This window comes from Dendrobates tinctorius, unplaced genomic scaffold, assembly GCF_039654945.1.
Source record: "Dendrobates tinctorius isolate UK_male_01 unplaced genomic scaffold, ASM3965494v1 ptg000014l, whole genome shotgun sequence".
In the NCBI taxonomy this organism is placed as follows: domain Eukaryota; kingdom Metazoa; phylum Chordata; class Amphibia; order Anura; family Dendrobatidae; genus Dendrobates; species Dendrobates tinctorius.
Window position 1 is genome coordinate 19,788,709 of NW_027361682.1, and position 16,722 is coordinate 19,805,430.

General features: G+C 46.7%; 1 protein-coding gene across 3 annotated transcripts in view; it reads right to left on the reverse strand.

The window, feature by feature from the left end:
- The window catches only part of ABCA9 (ATP binding cassette subfamily A member 9), a 271,200-nt gene that overhangs the window by 178,544 nt on the left and 75,934 nt on the right, over positions 1–16,722 (reverse strand). For 2 of the 3 annotated variants that reach the window (XM_073559967.1, XM_073559966.1), the window contains exons 4-8: positions 14,071–14,226; positions 13,868–13,968; positions 2,123–2,349; positions 1,859–1,997; positions 369–554 (exon numbers count right to left, since the gene is read on the reverse strand). In XM_073559967.1, coding sequence (XP_073416068.1) covers positions 369–554; positions 1,859–1,997; positions 2,123–2,349; positions 13,868–13,968; positions 14,071–14,226 — 809 coding nt within the window. Of the gene's footprint in view, positions 1–368; positions 555–1,858; positions 1,998–2,122; positions 2,350–13,867; positions 13,969–14,070; positions 14,227–15,943; positions 16,215–16,722 lie in introns of those variants that run through there. The other variant, XM_073559968.1, reaches the window with a different exon arrangement.

The following is a 16,722-nucleotide window of genomic DNA, read 5'->3' on the forward strand; positions in this document are numbered from 1 at the left end:
CTGATTATGGTGAATTCCCCCTAATGGTAGAAGAAGTCAGCTACAATTTTATTACTTAAATCTCCAGAGATCAGCTGTGATCTGTGATTAATTCAGCTCAAAGTGTTCAATATCCCTACAGCACCACCCCAGGAGAAATGAAGTATTACACACTTTTTAGGGAACCCCACTCGTTTATTTTTTTACATAAAATAGTTATCATACAAGTAGATATCGTCTAGAAATGATGTCACTCATCCTATCACTTGCTTCTCATACAGGTTTTGAGTCCCCTTAATGAATGCTTTGCTACCAGCAATCATGTGAAGTCAGTATTTAATACAAATGATAATACAGGAAACTCTAAGATGAGGGTCTGCGTAGTTTACCTGTGAAATTCCAACTGAGAAGGCAAAGGTTGGGAATATGCTTAGGAGCACCTCCATAGATTTGGGGAGATCTTTCATTAGAAGGAGGAGGCTGAGGATAGATTGGAGGAAGGTGATGAAGAACCCTGCGATAGCCGTAGCTCGACGACTCCTGATAAGAACGATCAGCATGAAGGTGAAACACATCTGTGCAAAAACAAAAATACTGTCAGTGACATAAGCTATGTCAGTATACCTTTAAGGGCTGGACTGTCCATCTGGCAATTCTGGCAAATCCTATTTGACCCAGTGCTGGTGGTGGGCTGCATTGGGTTCTCTGTATCTGGATATTGTTAAAAACTGTAGCAGAGTAGAGAGACATCAGGATCACATAGGGGCCATCACGCAGTGCAATGAGGTCACTTCTTCATGCCGCCTACACCAACACACAGACTGCAGAAAGGTTGAAGAGGCATTCACCATTTATCAAGGGAGAATAGTGGGGAAAGTAATTATTTTCTTTGATTTTATTTCCGGGGTACAGAAGGCCGCTATTACTATGAAGAGGCACAGAGAAAGGCACTATTACTACATGGAGGGACAGAGGAGGCACTATTAGCATATTACTATGTGGCATCACAAAGGGGGGAACTATTACTATATGGAGGCACAGATGGGGCACTATTACTGTATGGAGGCATAGAGGGGGCACTATTACTACAGCGGCACAGATGGGGCAATATTACTAAAAATAGGCATAGCCAGGGCACTATTACTATGTGGAAGCACCAACGGGGCACTATTACCACATGGAGGCACAGAGGGGGCCCTATTAATATATGGAGGTTCAGATGGGCACTATTACTATATGTAGGCACAAATGGGGCACTATTTCTATATGGAGTTAAAGAGTGGGCACTGTTACTATATGGAGGCACAGAGAGGTCCTGTTACTATATGAAGGTACAGATAGAGCACCATTACTACTGGAGGGACAGAGAGGGCACTATTACTAAAGGGGGACACTATTAGTATATGGAGGCACAAATGGGGCACTATTAGTATATGTAGGCAGAGATGGGGTGCTATTACTTTATGGAGTCACAGAGTGGGGTGGGCACTGTTACTATACGGAGGCACAGAGGGGGGCACAATTACTACATGAAGGCACAATGGGCGTTTCGCAATTGTGGAAGCATAACAAGGAGACTATTACTATATGGCGGCAAAGCAGGGGCATTATTACAGTGTATAGATAAAAGGTGTCATTACTATATAGCTCCCCCTTAATGGTGACTGACGTTGATCTAAACTCTATAATCTACCTCTATGGTTGTGTGCAGGGGAGCTATATATCAGAAAAAAACATGTTCCAACCCCTACCAAAGGTAAATCATGAAACTGCTAAGCACAGAATCGTGGACCTAAGTCATTGATGAATGTACACATTATTCCAGACTCTAGTAAATAATAATTACAGTAGTAGAATGCTAGACAATAATAATACCTACCGATGATAAACCATACAGGAAAAACAAGAGCATGATGACGCCATAGGAGCTTTGCAAAAACAGAAAATCTTGCGTGAGTAGAGTCATCAGATTGGCAATGATGAACAGGTAGCCGGTGTACATTATGGCCCAGGATAACCTAAAGGTGAAGACTGAAGAGTAATAAATGCAATGAACTAACACTTACCATGCTAAAGAAACCTACATTTCCTTTTAAAAGGGTATTCTGTTATCCCTTTAAGGAGAATAATGTTGACAGCTCACCAGAAAGCGAATTTTCTCAGCCTCATCATGTCCATGATCTCGCTCATCTCATGCCGCTCTCTTGAGACGTACAGAGACAGGAGATACATCACACATACGAAGCTCAAGTTTATGAAGAGCAGGAAGGATCCGATGTGTAGATTGGATCGCCACGTTTGAGTTGGAGACAGCATTTTGGTAACCCTGATGGAAGCCATGTTTTTCCACACAGAATGATTGGTGGTCATCTGTAAACCATAAAGTTGGTTGTGGCGATATTAATGTGGGGTGATATAGGAGTTAAAAATCACCTCTGTTAAAACTTCTGAGACCACACAAGATCAGAGAAGATCCTCGTGAACTGAAAAGCTAAGTGTTAGGACAGCGCCGGCGCCCCGGCACGTGTCCTCTCCCTCCCTCCTGCAGGGAAGACGCCGTGATAACTTACCTGTCGGCTCTTCCTGGGCATCTGTCTGCTCCCAAGACCTATGCACGGCACGCAGGTCTCCTGAGAATGTGCTTAGGGTGCGTGCGTGCTGCCTCTCTCTTAAAATGCCACCGCGCGCTGCTAAAACCGTCCCCAGCCAATAGCTTGGAGACATCAGGTATATAAGGCATCCTCCGCTAATGGGAGGTGCTTTATCAACTTTAGTCAATCAGTGTATATCCTACTAGCTAGTTGTTAGGTCCCCGTACCCGTGCTTGGAATTAGCCTTGCTCGTGATCTGCCTGAACCTGCACCTCTTTGTATCTGCACCCGAGATTCCGTACCTGTGGCCTATCTGTGTGTCTGTACCTGTCCTGCCTGTGCCTAATTCATCATGTGCCTACCAGCCCTATGTGACCTGTTTACCAAGTTCTCTGACGCTTTGGGGGTCAGCTGACACGGCTCAAGGGTCCGTCCTAGAGTAGTACCTGGTGTCCATCTGGAGCCAAGTCTAACCCCACCAGTTACACCCCTCCAGGCTCTCCCAGGACCGTGGAAAACCAAGTCTGGCCAATCAGCAGCCAATGGAGGTGAAGTACAGTATTACATGGTGGACAATACAAATTGCCATCTGTGTCATACATGAACCTACCAGAAAAAATGACTCCTATCAATGACATCCCTATGATCTAATAGGGCATAAGGACAGTGATTGTTAGGCTATGTTCACAAGTTGCGGTTTTTGCTCCATTTGTTTGCTTCCATTTTATGCAAATTTTAAGCAGCATTTTACAGTACCAGCATTTCAGAAATCTCATGCAGGGACATTGTTTTTTTCCTCTTGACTGAATTGGAAAACTGATGCATTTTTGAAAACTGCAGCATGTCACTTCTTTCAGCATTTTTTTCACCCACATAAAGCATGTGTCAGGTTTTGCTGTGTTTTTAGTGAAAAAAGCAGGTGTGTTTAGTGAAAAAAGCAGTATGTGAAACCCATTTAGTTTATGATTTTCCCAAGTTTAAACCAGAATATGTCTTGGTCTCCTCACCTGAGATGGCATTTAGGATTAGTACAGCTAATTAAATTAGTGATATGTGATAAGTAAACATTGGATGACAAAGGTATGAAATTGAACACTACCTGACCAACTCAGGGGCTGACCGAAGTGTGAAAGTAAGTAGTGTCCTATAAACTCAAAGCTCTGCCAACTATTCCCAACCAATTCACCTTCCCCCGCTGTTACATTAGTAATTGTGTACTTTTTCATGAACTCATAATCACAATTTTTTCAGGCATAAAATTATTTAGTGGAAATTTTTTTTTATCAATTTGTCCCTTTTCTTAAAATGGTTTTATGTTTTCACATAACTCTTCCATTGGTGACCTGTGTTTATACTTATGTGGTAGAAGCAAAGATTAACTTTGGAATCCTGAAAAATGCAGCAAAACCTGCTCTTTACTGTCTAGAGAGCAGTTTTGCCTGCAGAAAAAAAACACAGCAAAAATGCAACGTGTGAACAGAGCCTTACCGCTCACTTTGCCAATTTGTGAAATGTAGATATGTATAGAAAAACATATTACACCTCTATAGCAGCCATATTTAAAAACTCTTAAGGCCCGATTTATCATTTGTGATTTATTTTTTAAAGTATTTTCTCTTTTTTGTGTCTTGTGGCATTCGCTAGGGTTTTTTTACACCACATTCTTCAAAATGGAGAACATGGTTCATGAATTTTGCTCAAAATAATAAATGCTCTTTATTTTTGTGGTTAACATGTTTTGTGATTTTTCTTTTTTAGGCCAAAAGTCCCATCTTCCACTTACATTTGCACCAGAAAATCACTCCGGCAAGGAATGGACTTCAAAATTTTGCAACATTTTAAAGAGTCACAATCAATTAATCATCGCCTACATTGATAAACATTGAAAAACAAACACGCTAAAACAAATAAAAAGATGCAAATTGAAAAAGAAGTAAAAGGCGCAAATGAAAAACAAGTGAAAAATATAAAAAAATTAGGCAAAGCATCCTAGAAACATGTTCCCGTGAACTTGGGCTTAATACAGTGGGTACGGAAAGTATTCAGACCCCTTTAAATTTTTCACTCTTTGCTTCATTGCAGCCATTTGGCAAATTAAAAAAACATGGATTTTTGTGATAACTCACCATAAAATCCTTTTCTGCGAGACGCTCATTGGGGTACACAGGTACTGTAGGTGTATGCTACAGCCGCCTGGAGGCTGACATTAAGTGAAAAAAAAGAGGAGCTCCTCCTCCGCCGTATACACCCTCGCCCTGATTGCGGGCGGAATCAGTTTGGTGCAAAAGCAGTAGGAGATCAAACAAAAATCAGACATCAACCTTAATGCAGGTAACAACATGTCTAGAAAAACACCACCCTAATATCAATCAAAAAAGCATATTAATTAAACAAACAGAAGCCAATTTGGCTATCAGGGTGGGTGCTGTGTCCCCCAATGAGCGTCTCAGAGAAAAGGATTTTACTGTGAGTTATCACAAAAATCCATGTTTCTCCTTCACCTCATTGGGGGACACAGGTACTGTGGGACGTCCTAAAGCAGTCCCTGGGTGGGAAGTTGACTCACCGATCCAAGAAACATGCACCTCCTGTCTAAAGGTGCTCCACTGCTGCTTGGAGAATCCTTCTACCCAGGCTTGCATCCGCTGAAGCCTGAGTATGGATATTGTAATGTTTGGCAAATGTGTGCAGGCTGGACCAGGTTGCTGCCTTGCAGATTTGTTCTGCCGATGCCTGGTGTCGAAGAGCCCAAGAGGCGTCCACCTCCCGAGTAGAGTGTGCTCTGATCCCTGCTGGAACTGGTGCACCTCTGATGCGGTAAGATTCTTGAATAGCCAACCGAATCCACCTGGCTATGGTCGATTTCAAAGCGAGTCCCTTCCTGCGACCTTCAGGGAGCACAAACAGCACGTCTGACTTACGAAAGGGTGCCGTCCGTGACACATACCTCCTGAGAGCTCTCACCAGGTCCAACGTATGAAGGGCCTTTTCCACACGGTGAACCGGTGCTGGACAAAAATAGGGCAAGACAATATCCTCATTGATGTGGAACGAAGAAACGACCTTTGGCAAAAAAGAAGGAGCTGGTCTGAGAACCACCTTATCCTTGTGGAAAGTCAGAAACGGGGCTCGACAAGATAGAGCTGCCAGCTCAGAGACCCGCCTAATTGATGTTATAGCTATGATGAACACTACCTTCCAGGAAAGGTATGGCAAAGAGACATCCTGTAGTGGTTCAAATGGAGCTTCCTGCAGAACGCTTAGGACCAGGTTAAGGTCCCAGATGTTCATAGGCGCCTTACAGGGAGGTACCAAGTGGGAGACTCCCTGGATGAAAGTCTTTACTTGCAAATTGGTTGCAATCCTGCGCTGAAAAAGTACGGATAAAGCCGATATCTGTCTCCTGAAAGAACTTGGGGCCAAACCTGAATCTAAGCCAGACTGGAGAAAGGCTAAGATGTTAGGGATAGAGAATCTCAGAGGAGACCAACCGCGGCTTCGACACCATGAAAAGAAAACCTTCCAGGTGCGGTGGTAAACTCGTGCCAAGGTAGGCTTCCGGGCGCTAATCATTGTAGCAACCACTTTGCGCCCAAACCCTGCCTGAGTCAGAATCCAAGATTCAACGGCCAAGCCGTCAAACACAGGGCCCCTGAGTTCGGGTGGCAGATCGGCCCCTGCAAAAGTAGTCGCCATGGCACGTCGGCGAGTAGCTGCACTAGATCTGCGTACCACGCCCGATGGGGACAGTCTGGGGCCAGCAGAATCACTGGAACCCCTTCCGCCTTGATCTTCTTGATGACCCTCGGGAGTAGTGGCAGCGGGGGGAAGTAAGTATGGGAGGCGAAACTGGTTCTGTTATGAGTTCATTTTCTGGTCTACCAGTTGTGAGTTCTCCTTCCAGGCTCCCTCTGGTGGTAACAGGAGGTAGTGAGGCTGATTTAATCAGTAGAGATCTGCCACCTGATAAGGAGGATGACGATTGGACCTCAGGAATCTCAGACTGGATTTGAGACAGCAGACGCCCTATTCTGGTGCTGGTGATTCCTTCTGTCTTGTCAGGTCTTGGTTCTCAGCTCTGTTCCAGTCAGCTCAAGCTAAGTTTTTCTGCTAATGTTCACACTTGATTTTGTTGGTCTATTCAGTTTTTTGTGTGGTCAGCCAGCCCCGGCAGGGGCTGTGCTGAATTTCCACTCTAACTTATCTGTATTTGCCAATTTGCTTTTTGTCCCTTATTAGATTGGCCTCTTTTTGATCTGTCTCAGAATATTTCAGAGTGCTGATATAGTGGGAGTAGTCTAGTGACTTCAGGGTTAATTTTGTTATCAGATGTGTTGGACATTATTTTTGTAGGGTTTTTGGCAGATTGCAGACAGTGTCTTTCCTTCCTATCCTTTCTAGCTAGTTTGGGCCCCATCGTTTGCTCAGCCTATTTTCCTGCTTGTGTTTGTGTTTTCATCTTGTTTCACTGTCAATACATGTGTGGGGGCTGTCTTTCCTTTGGGGTCTGCTCTGGGGCAGTTAGTTTTCCCCTTTTCTTGCTTTAGGCTTATTTAGTCCTCCGGCTGTGACGAAGCATCTGGGATTATCGTAGGAACGCTCAACGGCTGCTGCTAGGTGTGAGGTTAGGATCAGGGATCTGCAATCTGCATAGTTACCAACCTCTCTGGTTTTCTGTGACTTAGCTTGTTTTGTTTATTCCTCCTCGGTGACCCATTCATAACATGGTTCCATGGCAGAACCAGAGCATCCATGGCGATTGCCTGCACGTCCCGGGACTGAGCAACAAACGTGGGCACCTTGGCGATCACCCTGAAGGCCATCAGATCCACATCCGGTGTTCCCCACCATTGGCAAATCTGCTGAAAGACCTCGGGGTGTAGTGACCATTCCCTGGACGCAAGCCCCTGCCAGCTGAGAAAGTCTGCCGCCCAGTTCTCTACCCCCGGGATGTGGACCGCTGATATCACCATGCGGTTCCTCTCGGCCCAGCAAAGCACGTGCCCTACCTCACGCATGGTTGCCCTGCTGCGGGTGCACCCTTGGTGATTTATGTAAGCCACCACCGTGGCGTTGTCCGACTGAATCCGGACGGGGCGGCCTGCTAGAAGGTGATGAAAATGTTGCAGAGTTAACCGGATTGCCGGATCTCCAACAAGTTGATCGGGAGGCATGCCTGGGTCGTGTGGTGGCGAAAAACCACTCCCCACCAGCCAATGGTCTGGGGGAAAGGGCTTCCCCTGGAAAAGGGAGGAACAGATTGCCCACTACTCGAGTGACTGTCTGACCTGAGAGGACAACCGGCATCGGTAATCGAGCGTGAATGGGTTCTTGTCCTAAGGATGACAAGAGGGCGTGCTGCAGGGGGCGGAGATGGAACTGGGCGAACGGGATCACTTCCATTGCCGCCACCATTTTTCCTAGAATCCTCATGCCGAATCGGATGGTGTGAGGGAGTGGCTGGTGAAGTATTCAAACTCCCTGCCGGAGAGCTAGGGCCTTGTCTCAAGGGAGTTACCAACCCTCGGAAAGTGTCGAAGATCATCCCTAAAAAGGAAATCCTCTGGGTTGGGACAAGGGTTGACTTCTTTATGTTGACCAACCACCCAAAGAGGGCAAGAGTATCTAGCGTGATGCTGACACTTTCCTCGCATGCCCACCTTGAAGGGCCCTTGACCAAAAGGTCGTCGAAGTAGGGCAATACGACTATGCCCCAGGAGTGCAGGATGGCCATAGGGACTGCCATGACCTTTGTGAACACTCTGGGGGCGGTGGCTAGCCCGAAAGGCAGCGCTGGGAACTGGAAATGTAGACCACTAATGGCGAAGCGTCGAAATCTTTGATGCGGAGGGAAAATGGGGATATGTAGATAGGGAATCCTGGATATCGATAGAGGCCAAGTATACTCCTTGCCCCATTGCCGATATGAATGAACGGAGAGACTCCATCCGGAGTCTTATCCTGATAAATTTGTTCAGGAGCTTTAGGTCCAAACGAGCCTGACAATCCCGTCCTTTTTGGGGACTGCAAACAGGTTGTAACAGAAACCCTGAGTCTTCTCGTTTTCCGGTACGGGAATAAAAACTCCGTTGTGTCGGAGCAAATCGATGTATCCTATTAGAGCCCTTGCCCGAGTATCCCCCTTGAGAAGACGGGAAAGAAAAAATCGTCTTGGGGGGTACCTGACAAATTCTATTTTGTACGCTGAGGACACCAGCTCTCTCACCCATGCGTCGTGTGTGACATTGAGCCAGACGTGACGAAACGAGAGTAGGCGGCCGCCTACCTCGCTGGTGTCGCCTGGCAAATGCATCGAGTCATTTGGCTGAAGATCTTTGGGACCTGGATCCCCTCGACCTGGGCTGGTTAGTACGCATTCTCCCCAATGGTTTGGCTCTACACGAGACCTGTTGGCCCCTATCCTGGTTGGGGCGACCCGATGTGGCGGAATTGGCCGCTGTGGTCCACCCGGGGTTGCGAAAGGCCCGAAAACGTGCCTGAAACTGGTGACGAAACGGCGGTTTCACCTTTTGTTGAGGGAGAAAACCACTCTTCTCTCCTGTGGAGTCAGAGATGAACTGATCCAACTTCTCTCTGAATAGGCGGCCGCACTGGTATGGTAGCGATGTCAAGGATTTCTTTTAAGCTGAATTGGCCTGCCATGTCCTCAGCCATACAACTCTCCTAATGGAGATCGCATTTGTGGCCGCAAGTGCCGCACAGTTGGCCGCATCTAAAGATGCATTGATCAAGCAATCCCCCGCCATAGCTATCTGATTTGCAACCTCTGATACTTCAGGTGGTAGATCTATGTCTTGCAAGGCTTTGTTCAATGATTCTGACCAAGAAATCATGGCCTTGGCTACCCACGTTGCCGCGAACGAGGGAGAGAGTGCTGATCCTGATGACTCAAACACTGAGCGAGCCAAGTTCTCTATGAGGCGATCAGTGGGATCCTTAAAAGAAGAACCACTAGGTACGGATAGTAGGGTTCTCATAGCCAAGCGTGACACAGGTGGATCCACCATTGGGGATTCCGTCCATTTTTTACAGAGATCCAGGGCAAAAGGATACCTCGCCTCGAGTGCCTTCTGGCCCGAGAAACGCCTGTCCGGCCGTTCTCTGTGTCGCTGCACTATATCCTCAAACTCAGGGTGAGTGCAAAATACTCTATGGGGGCGCTTGACTCGCTTGAAATGACACATTATGGCCCGAAGCCAGGGTAGACTCATCCTCAATCCCCAGAGTCTGGTTGACAGCTTCTATGAGACTGTCAACCGTTTCCTGACAACCCGGCGTATCTAGGTCAAGGGGTTCGTCCAAGTCGTAGTCTGAGCCTTGCTCGCTATCGACTACTGGTGACGGAGAGCGAGAAGCAGAGCTCACAGATGCCGAGGCACCGGATGGACCAGTGTTATGAATGAGTCACCGTAGGAGGCAGACACAAAAATAGAAGCTACGTCCAGAAAACCAGAGAAGTTGGCAACTATCAGATTGCAGACCCCTGAACCTATCAACACAACTAGCAGTAGCCGTGGGGGGTTCCTACGGTGCCCTAGACCCCTCGATCACAGCCGGAGAGCTGAATAGCCTAAAGACAGAAAAGGAAATCTAAACTGCCCCAGAGCAGACCCCAAAGCAAAAGGCAGCCCCCAACATATAATGACGGTGAAGCAAGATGAAAAAACACTCAGACAGACAGAAAGATAGGCTGAGCAAACGATGGGGCCCAAAACTAACTAAACAGGACAGGAAAGGAAGGTTGCTGTCTGCAATCTGCAAAAACCCTATCAAAGACATAAGCCAACAAGCTGATAGGAAAAAGACTCTGAAGCAGCTAGGCTTCAAAAGCTATATCAGCACTCAGGTACTTTCTGAAGACAGAGCTAAAGGAATTCAGCTCACCCCAGCAGGGAATGGCAGAAATCCAGAAAAACAAAACAAAACAAAGGCAAAGCAAAAATGCAAAAGGCAGAGCAGAAAACTTAGCTTTAGATGAGCAGGAATTCAGACTGGTCTCCAAGGATCCCACAGAGAAATCACCCGCAGGGCAGAAGGGCGTCGGCGGCCTTATATCCAGTCAGTAACTCCACTCAGCCAGTCATCATCATTAGACTCAGATGTTTGATAATCAGGCTCACTACCTTTCTTTACCAGAAGAGGGAGTTCATCGGGCCTCAGTAGTGAAGGGGAAAATGAACTCACAACAGACCAGGAGTCGCCGTGTGGGTTCGTTTCCCCCGTGTCTGCCTGGAGTGAGAGCGGCCCCTGCAGGCCGGAGGCTCCTGTGAGGTAGAGGACCCCTCTAAGACAGGTGAGCCACTGTCCCTGCCTCTATCTGGGGCTCGAAGGGACTTGATGTCTCTCGTAAGTGACGCCATAGATTGCGACAGTGATAGGGCCCATTCCGGGGGACTTGGTACACTGGGCTCAATCGCAGGGGAGGGCTCCTGGGCGCGTTCGGACTTGCAGGCTTCGCATACTCGCTTGGTCTGTGCCCGCGGAAAAGCGGACCGACAGGCGATGCATGTAGCGTACAGAAACGTGTGCGTCTTAGCTTTTCCTGACATGCTGTACCTGTCAGGCATCCGCTGAAAAAAAAACGCTGGGAGAGGGTGCTCTCCACTTTTCCTAGCGTGGCCTCTCGGGGGGCTAGGCGACAGCACTTACCCCAGTCCCGTTTCCTGGAAGTGCAGAGCGTCGCTCCGTTTGAACAGGTGCGCGCCACAACCACGGACAGGCCTCCGGAAGAAAAAAGGATTCCCGGGGGCGGTACTTCTGTCTGCGGCCTAGCCTCGGCCCAAAGTCAGGGTCTAAATTTCTTCTGCGTCCACCCAGGCCATGGGGGGCAGGGCCGGCGTGACGTGACACCGGGGGGTGGGGACTTCCGGACGCGTCCTAAATTTTTGATATCCGCCCACGGGGGGTGGGGGCACCGAGCCCCAGCCAAGGCCGGAACCGGGTCCGCTGCTGCCTGACGCCAGGGAGCGCGTTGTGGCGCTCGGACGAAGATAAGGGCTGCAGCCCTGCGCCGCTGCAGGAGCCCTCCCAGGCCACCCTCCTCCGTGCTTCGGCTCCAGCTCAGGTAGAGGGGAGGGGGGGCCGTATGAAACAAAGGACGGTGCAGGCACCCTGGCTCCATCTAACCCCTTCAAGGGGTGAGGAGAGGGACCGTCCGCCCCCTTGCCGCACCACAGTCTTAGCATTGGTGGCGCAGTGGGGGCCGCACAGACTGCACTTGTGCCTCTGCAACCTAGGGTTTCAATACCTTAGGGTGGTCAGGGCTAAGTCCGGCATCATTCCCACGGTGCGGGAGAGGATACGTGGAGGAGACACTCGCATGTGCTCGCCCGTTGTTGGTTTGGGGAGATCGGACCCTTTCAATAGAGTTCGTCACCCCTGTCCACCTTCATGTGAAAAAAGCACTGGAAAAATCTCATGTTGCGGGAGAGGGTACGTGGAGGCGACACTCGCACGTGCTCGCCCGTTGTTGGTTTGGGGAGATCGGACCCTTTTAATAGGGTCCATTGCCCCTGTCTCATCTTCATGTAAAAAAGGAACGTCAGGAAAAAATCCCCGTTGCGGGAGAGGATACGTGGAGGCGACACTCACACGTGGTCGCCTGTTGTTGGTTTGGGGAAATCGGACCCTTTCAATAGGGTCCGTCGCCCCTGTCTTATCTTCATGGGGAAAGAAAAAAAAATCAGTCTGGAAACAGACAGATGTGTGCCTCCAACAGACACTAAGCAAAAACTTATTCCACCCGCAATCGGGGCGAGGGTGTATACGGTGGAGGAGCTAACCTCTTTTTTTTCACTTAGTGTCAGCCTCCAGGCGGCAGTAGCATACGCCCACAGTACCTGTGTCCCCCAATGAGGCGAAGGAGAAAGTTCATTTTTTTCTCATTAATGTACACTCTGCACCCTATCTTGACTGTAAAGAAAAACAGAAATAGAGAAAATTTTTGCAAATTTATTAAAAAAGAAAAACTGAAATATCACATGGTCATAACTATTCAGACCCTTTGCTCAGACTCTCATATTTAAGTCAGATGCTGTCCATTTCCTTGTGATCCTCCTTGAGATGGTTTTACTCCTTCATTGGAGTCCAGCTGTGTTTAATCAGGGTGCGTGCACACGCTGCGGATTCACCTGTGGATCTTTCCGTGCAGATCTGCAGGTAAAACCGCAGGTAAAGTGACCTGCGGTTTTCCTGCGGATTGGCCAGCAGTTTTTCCCTGCGGTTTGACACCTGGACAATGGAATAGGTGTCAAACCACAGCGGAATCCGCAGAAAGAATTGACATGCTACGGATTTCAAACTGCAGCTTTTCCGGACGGAAAAATCCACAGCATGTGCACTGCAGATTTGAAAACCCATAGGATAACATTATATTGTACACTGCCTGCGGAACTGCTGCGGATCCGCAGAGGCAAACTATGAGAAATAAGATTCTCTGGTCTGACGAAGACGAAGATAGAACTTTTTGGTGATAATTCTAAGCGGTATGAGTGGAGAAAACCAGGCACTGTTCATCATCTTCCCAATACAATCCCAACACTGAAAATTGATGGTGGCCACATCATACTATGGGGGTGTTTTTCAGCTGCAGGGACAGGACAACTGGTTGCAATTGAAGGAACATGAATGCGGCCAAGTACAGAGATATCATGGATGAAAACCGGTGCTCTGGACCTCGACTTGGCCGATGGTTCATCTTCTAACAAAACAATGACCCTAAGCACACAGCTAATATAACAAAGGAGTGGTTTCAGAACAACTCTGTGACCATTCTTGACGGGCCCAGCCAGAGCCGTGACCTAAACCCAATTGAGCATCTCTGGAGAGACCTGAAAAAGGCTGTTCACCAACGTTCACCATCCAACCTGACGGAACTGGAGAAGATCAAGAAGGCTCATGGCTGTAGTATCTCAAAAGTGTGCTTCCACTCAATACTGAGCAAAGGGTCTGAATACTTATGACCATGTGATTTTTCAGTTTTTCTTCTTTAATAAATTAGCAAAAAATTTCTACATTTCTATTTTTTTTTTAGTCAAGATGGGGTGCAGATTGTACATTAATGAGAAAAAATGAACTTTTTTGAATTTACCAAATGGCTGCAATGAAACAAAGAGTGAAAAACTTAAAGAAGTCTGAATACTTTCCGCACCCACTGTATATCAGCCCCAGTTACAGGAAAAGTTAGAAACAAAATGTACTGTTAAAACATCCCAAAAGGTCTTTCACAACCTTATAAGAGGGAAAGGTGCAAGAAAAGAAAAATAAACTGCACTCACTTCAATGATGGCGGAGTCGATACTTGCTTGCAATGAGATAAATCCGCTTTTCCAATATTGAAAGGGAATGCAAAACTCTGACTCTGCTGTTTCACAAAATCCTGCAAAAAGAAAATAGCTGTCCAACACTGAAAAAAACGGGCCAGTGCCAAATGAGAAACTGAGGCCCAGATTAATGATTAGTCATTGAATGCTTCCTTTACCCATGTGTGAGAGGTATTCATTGGGAAGGACGATATCGGCTGTGTGGTATCTGATATGATAGCGGAATGAGTCCTGGAAGAGAACGGCCACCGTGAGGTTCCTGCTTATGGCGTCCAGCAATTCGCTTTCATCGGCAAATTCTACAAAATTCTCTGCTGAAAGAAACAAACAAACAAAAAAGCCAGATGTGAAATGAAAGGCCGGGGAAGGACCCCGGTGACTACAACTGCCCACCATAACCAACCCTGCAATCATTGGGGCACTAAATGTCTGTACTGTATACACACTGTGTAATCTGGAAATATATTTAACATGTCATTGTGCATTCATAGGTTGTCCCTTTAAATGGCCCCGATGTGATTTATGGGAGGTAAGAGGGGCATCTTGGCGTTTCTGGACCTCAATGCTAAATCTGCAACAGAGCCACAGAGCCCTCGCCTACCATGTACAACACTAGTGGGTCAAGAAGCATCCGGTCCGCCTGCACCCTCTACGGCTACACCACTGTGGGGGTCTAAAGAGATAAGAGATGAGTACAGGCACTGGACCCGAATCTGTTATTCTACAGAGTGAGGAAGAAGGTGAGCTGTGACAATACCTATTGTGAATGGTGGATCCTGTATTGTGCACTGTATATAGAGGTGTTATCAGTCATTGTACAGGAGGAGGTGAGCTGTGACATTACCGATTGTGAATGGTGGATCCTGTATTGTGCACTGTATATAGAGGTGTTATCAGTCATTGTACAGGAGGAGGTGAGCTGTGACATTACCGATTGTGAATGGTGGATCCTGTATTATGCACTGTATATAGAGATGTTATCAGTCACTGTACAGGAAGAGGTGGGCTGTGAAATCACCTATTGTGAATGGTGGATCCTGAGACATCTGTATATAAGGTGTTATCGGTCATTGCATAGGAAGGGAACAAAGTGAGCTGTGACATTACCTATTGTGAATGGTGGATTCCGTTTAATCTACTGTATATAAAGGCTTGATCAGTCACTGTACAGGAGGGGGAGGAGGTGAGCTGTGACCATCTATTGTGAATGGTTTATTATGTGTTATTCACTGTATTTAGAGATGTTATCAGTCGTTGTACAGGAGGAGGAGGTGAGCTGTGATATCACCTTTTGTGACTGGTGGATCCTGTGTTATTTACTGTATATAAAGGCTTAATCAGTCACTGCACAGGAGGAGGTGGGCTGCGAGTTCTCCTATTGTGAATAGTGGATCCATGGGCGTACCCACTGTGGGGCGGGGGGGCAGCTGCCCCCCCCCCCACAGAAGCAGTGGCACGACACGCACCTATCCCGTCGCCGGCCCTTTAAATCTTTGGGCATGGCGCCGGCGGCGTAACAAGTGCGCGCAGTGACCCGGATGCAGGGTCGGACGGAAATTTTTTTTTCTTTTTGCCTAAAACCTCTCTTTCTCCAATTTCCTGAACCTTCTTTTTGCCAGTTATAAATGTTGCCAGATTTATAATCATCCATATCCCGGTTCCATTTTTTCCGCTTAGTATCTTCTAATTCCAAACAAACTTTCCAATTTACCATCCAATAACATTTTGTAATTACTCCACTCATCCTCTTTCAATAATCACTTGATCTCAGACTCCACAGGAGGTATCTCAGAAGTAAACCTTTTCAATTCTTGTAAAAATTCAATATTTAAAAGTATCAAATCCAAGCCATATTTGTTAGAAATCATACAAAATTTCAGACAAAAAGTAGAATCACCAGACATGAGGTTGGGACGAACATTTGAGCGTAAACCCCTTGGGATCTTCTTAGCTCTATAATATTCATTTAAGATAATCAAATGTAACTTCAATGTCAAAGAAATCTTGCACATATTTTCATATTTTACTTACAGATCAAACAATAATGAATGTTCTGCCTTCTTCCATGTATGACGCTGTGTGGATTCCAGCATACGGCTTAACCTTTCATCCACTCCCAGAAACAACACTGTATGGGTGCTTAAGTCTATTATTTATTGGGGTGATATGGACAACAATGAGAGATGATAACAGATGGTATAGTAGAACAGTAGTAGCTGATATCAGAGGTTGTTGAACACAGATATGGATGATCATGCATTATATAAGAGCTGAGCAATATAACACACAACAGCAAAGGAGAAAGATGTCTAAAACACCTAAGGCAGTGTTTCTCATCTCCAGTCCTCAAGACCCACCAACAGGTCATGTTTTCAGGATTTCCTTAGTATTGCACAGGTGATGCTATTAATGCTTGATCAGGTGATGAAATTATCACCTATGCAATACTAAGGAAATCCTGAAAACTTGACCTGTTGGTGGGTCTTGAGGACTGGAGTTGAGAAACACTGACCTAAGGGTTGCAAGCTTGCACTGACAGAACAGAGGATGCTTAACTATAGGATGCTTATTAACCTTACCGGAATCTGCTTGTTACACCGTAGGCAATGGTTTTGCAGAGAGCAGAGCAGGTGTGAGCTACTCAGGAGACGGCTGGAAAATGGTTACATGTTGTTGATCAGGGCAGAAAGAAGGGGCGGTTCAGAACAATTAACCATTTGGGAAACAGAAAATTCCAAACACATGAATAAAAGAGATGGGCAACTTATGACACCTAATGGCTATAGCTGTAACAGCACTTAAAAATATCT